Source organism: Coregonus lavaretus, assembly GCF_964263955.1.
Source record: "Coregonus lavaretus genome assembly, chromosome: 26".
In the NCBI taxonomy this organism is placed as follows: domain Eukaryota; kingdom Metazoa; phylum Chordata; class Actinopteri; order Salmoniformes; family Salmonidae; genus Coregonus; species Coregonus lavaretus.
The window spans coordinates 43,214,118-43,218,667 of record NC_140013.1 but is presented as its reverse complement, the minus strand read 5'-3'; the positions used below and the strand labels follow the sequence as shown (position 1 = coordinate 43,218,667).

General features: G+C 49.4%; 1 protein-coding gene across 1 annotated transcript in view; it reads right to left on the bottom strand.

The window, feature by feature from the left end:
* Positions 1–1,668: 1,668 nt before the first annotated feature.
* Positions 1,669–4,550, bottom strand: part of LOC311102050 (teneurin-4-like) — a gene marked incomplete at both ends in the record, with an annotated part of 156,975 nt that continues 154,093 nt past the window's right edge. The window contains 1 exon segment of the mRNA XM_084143265.1: positions 1,669–2,427. Within this exon segment, the coding sequence (XP_083999391.1) occupies positions 1,669–2,427 (759 nt within the window).

The following is a 4,550-nucleotide window of genomic DNA, read 5'->3' as shown; positions in this document are numbered from 1 at the left end:
ACACCAGAACAGGAAGAGGAGAGATGGTATGTTAGACCTGTTCTGATAGCACACCAGAACAGGAAGAGGAGAGATGGTATGTTAGACCTGTTCTGATAGGACACCAGAACAGGAAGAGGAGAGATGGTATGTTAGACCTGTTCTGATAGGACACAAGAACAGAAAGAGAAAGACCTGTTCTGTTCTCTTTTCAGTTTTAGGAACATGTAATTGATCCTAGACAGACAAAAAAGTTATAAATCAAAGCAAAATCAATCATCCACAGTGACCTCATATGTTATCCTTCTTGTCTGCATATTAAGTAGAATTTCAGTTGTTCTGATGCGAGTCAGAACAGTAATTGAGCTGTAAGTAATTGAGCCGTTTGAGTCAATTACTGTAGAAGGCTAGTCCACAGAAAGGCATTTAGTCAGCATGCATGGTGGGAGTACTGCATCAGATTCTCAACCTTCCTTCATTTAGTCAGCACGGTGAAAGTACTGCATCAGATTCTCAACCTTCCTTCATTTAGTCAGCACGGTGAAAGTACTGCATCAGATTCTCAACCTTCCTTCAATGCTTCAGGGGTTGTTGATGAGAACAGAGTACTACCTCCCCACTGGGAACACACTGGTTGAATCAAATTTGTTTCCATGTCATTTCAATGAAATTACATTGAACCAACGTGGAATAGACGTTGAATTGACGTCTGCACCCAGTGGGTAGCTTCCTTTAGGGGTTGTTGATGAGACCACAGATGAATACCTAGCTTATTTGGAAATAAAATATTACAACTAGACATCACAAACAAGTCCAGTGGCTAGTCTTGATGAGGGGAAGGGGTTGAGGGGAATTGGGAGGGGGGTATAGACAGGAGACAGCAGACGTCCTTGTTTGTGTTGCGACAGAGCCGACGACAGGGCTGACAACCCAGGGGGTTCAAGTATAAAAACGAAGCGATTTAAAAGAGAAGGTCTTTCCTTGGCTGAGGCGCAGAAAAAGGCAGAACAGATCGGCGCAAAGCTGGACAATCTTTTCTAGTCAACCTGTTCTAGTCTGGTCTGGCAGCAGGGTGGACGGAGTGAGCGGAGGAGCCAGTGGATATAATGCATTACCACCACTCTCTCCTCTCCTCTCCGGTCCCTTTGAACACAGTCACCAACAGGGCCGGGGATAAACACAGTCACCAACAGGGACGGGGGAAAAACACAGTCACCAACAGGGACGGGGGGAAACAGAGTTACCAAAATAAGTCACAGACAGAGTAGATATCGCAAATGTTCTTTCTCTAGCAGCCACACTTGAACAGAAAAGACTGTTAAATATATTTTTTCTGAAGGAGAAGTACCACTCTAAAGTAGAATACAGTGTTCAGCAACTGATTTCCAGGTGGCTGCCACACCATGTATTTTAGTTCATACAGTGTATCAAAAAAAAATGTTAAGCACACGTCAATAGGAGCAGAAAACTAAAAGGTGGTCATGTATGCAACTGTCTTTGGCAAGAAGTCCTTAGGTCAACAACACTGCGTCTGAACATACAGGGCACTACTTTTGCCAGAGCCCTGTAGACCCCGAGAGCCTGATGGGGCCTGGTCAAAAGTAGTGCACTATATAGGGAATAAGGTACCATTTCGGACGCAAGTCCAATTCTGTCACTCTCTCACTCCAGTGGCTGTTGTTCATCATGTCACCTTCGGCCCATCTCGCTCTGCCTCATGAAGTGAATGTTGTTGACGCTGTCTGACAGCTCCGGGAACTGGTCCACAGACACCACATAGTACCCGTCGTATCCTGCCACCTTCCCTGACGCCAGCAGCTGCTGCTTCTCCCCCTCGGTCCAGGCGCGCGAGCCCTCCTCTCCCTCCCTCAGTCTCTGGCGCTCCCTGGTCCAGGCCTGGGCCACAGCCCTCTGCCTGGCTAACTCCAGAACCCTGGCCTTCTCCTCATCCAGGGAACTACCGTACCGCGTGTTGAGGCTCAGGGCTCCGTATTGGAGCTGAATGTCGGTGATGCGCCTGGTCCTGCCGTTCAGTACCGCGTTGACCTGAGACACCGTCACGTTGACGCCCGTCTCTAGGGTACGGCGCCCAACAGTCATCCCGATGAGTGACAGGTCGCCCTCCACGGACCCCAGCTTGAGGAAGTAGTGCGTGTCCACGCCGTCGATGGTGAAGTGGAGGTCCCGGAGGTAGAACGCGTCGTTGAGGACCGCCGCCATGCGTCGACCGTCCTCGTTGGCCAGGCTGATGATGTCAGTGCTGATACGGCCGTCGCGGATGGCGAACTTCACGCCCTTGCCGAAGATGGATCCTCCAGATGCGAAGAGGGTCTTTCGGGCGGTCTGTGGGCAGCCTGCAGCGCTGGCACCATAGATCTGTCCGAAGCGCTCCAGCTTCACGAAGCCCTTCAGCTGTCTCTGGACCTCACACTGCACGCCAAGGATGGACTAATAACAACAACAGAACACAACACAACAGAATGGCATTAGTTAGTAGGCCCAGGATTGACTGCAACAACAACAACAACAGGACATTGTTAGAAGAAGAATACCAAGAACAAAATAAGATTCATTCCCTAAGTGGTCACCACACACTAACACAAGCAGAAGGAAAGATCTTTCTCATTATTCAAATCTTTGCCAAACATGAGACAGGAGAAATAATCTAATTCAAACATGTCTGAATGATTTTGTTGATTGTGCTGTAAAGTTGCCCCTCTATCAGCTTGATAAAGTCCATGTTTCCCAGAGCCTCCCCCCTCTCTATCAGCTTCCTTCACGTTTCCTATTCTCCTCTCCTCCCTTCTCTCCTCCCTTCTCTCTTCTCTGCCTCTCCTCTCTCCTGACGTAAGAAACCGCTCCTGATGTCTCACTCTGAGAGAACACAACTCAGCAGGACACTGCCTTGCTTCTCTTTCCCAGAGTCTCAGCAGCTCACGCACACACACACACACGCACACACGCACACACGCACACACGCACACACGCACCAGAGTTTCAGCAGTTCTCATTTTTCACAATTAGAGAATCAAACACGCTGGTTCATTAACACTTCACCCATCTCTTAGTTCCTGTTCTGAGCACGCAGCATTAACACATGGTATTTCGTGTGGATACACCCTCATACATTTGGTTTCTACAATATCGGGGATGTTCAGATAAATCCACTTCTTGTCTTCACCTCTGAAATGTACACTGCTCAAAAAAATAAAGGGAACACTAATACAAAACATCCTAGATCTGAATGAATGAAATCATCTTATTAAATACTTTTTTCTTTACATAGTTGAATGTGCTGACAACAAAATCACACAAAAATTATCAATGGAAATCAAATGTATCAACCCATGGAGGTCTGGATTTGGAGTCACCCTCAAAATTAAAGTGGAAAATCACACTACAGGCTGATCCAACTTTGATGTAATGTCCTTAAAACAAGTCAAAATGAGGCTCAGTAGTGTGTGTGGCCTCCACGTGCCCGTATGACCTCCCTACAACGCCTGGGCATGCTCCTGATAAGGTGGCGGATGGTCTCCTGAGGGATCTCCTCCCAGACCTGGACTAAAGCATCCGCCAACTCCTGGACAGTCTGTGGTGAAACGTGGCGTTGGTGGATGGAGCGAGACATGATGTCCCAGATGTGCTCAATTGGATTCAGGTCTGGGGAACGGGCGGGCCAGTCCATAGCATCAATGCCTTCCTCTTGCAGGAACTGCTGACACACTCCAGCCACATGAGGTCTAGCATTGTCTTGCATTAGGAGGAACCCAGGGCCAACCGCACCAGCATATGGTCTCACAAGGGGTCTGAGGATCTCATTTCGGTACCTAATGGCAGTCAGGCTACCTCTGGCGAGCACATGGAGGGCTGTGCGGCCCCCCAAAGAAATGCCACCCCACACCATGACTGACCCACCGCCAAACCGGTCATGCTGGAGGATGTTGCAGGCAGCAGAACGTTCTCCACGGCGTCTCCAGACTCTGTCACGTCTGTCACGTGCTCAGTGTGAACCTGCTTTCATCTGTGAAGAGCACAGGGCGCCAGTGGCGAATTTGCCAATCTTGGTGTTCTCTGGCAAATGTCAAACGTCCTGCACAGTGTTGGGCTGTAAGCACAACCCCCACCTGTGGACGTCGGGCCCTCATACCACCCTCATGGAGTCTGTTTCTGACCGTTTGAGCAGACACATGCACATTTGTGGCCTGCTGGAGGTCATTTTGCAGGGCTCTGGCAGTGCTCCTCCTGCTCCTCCTTGCACAAAGGCGGAGGTAGCAGTCTTGCTGCTGGGTTGTTGCCCTCCTATGGCCTCCTCCACGTCTCCTGATGTATTGGCCTGTCTCCTGGTAGCGCCTCCATGCTCTGGACACTACGCTGACAGACACAGCAAACCTTCTTGCCACAGCTCGCATTGATGTGCCATCCTGGATGAGCTGCACTACCTGAGCCACTTGTGTGGGTTGTAAACTCCGTCTCATGCTACCACTAGAGTGAAAGCACCGCCAGCATTCAAAAGTGACCAAAACATCAGCCAGGAAGCATAGGAACTGAGAAGTGGTCACCACCTGCAAAAC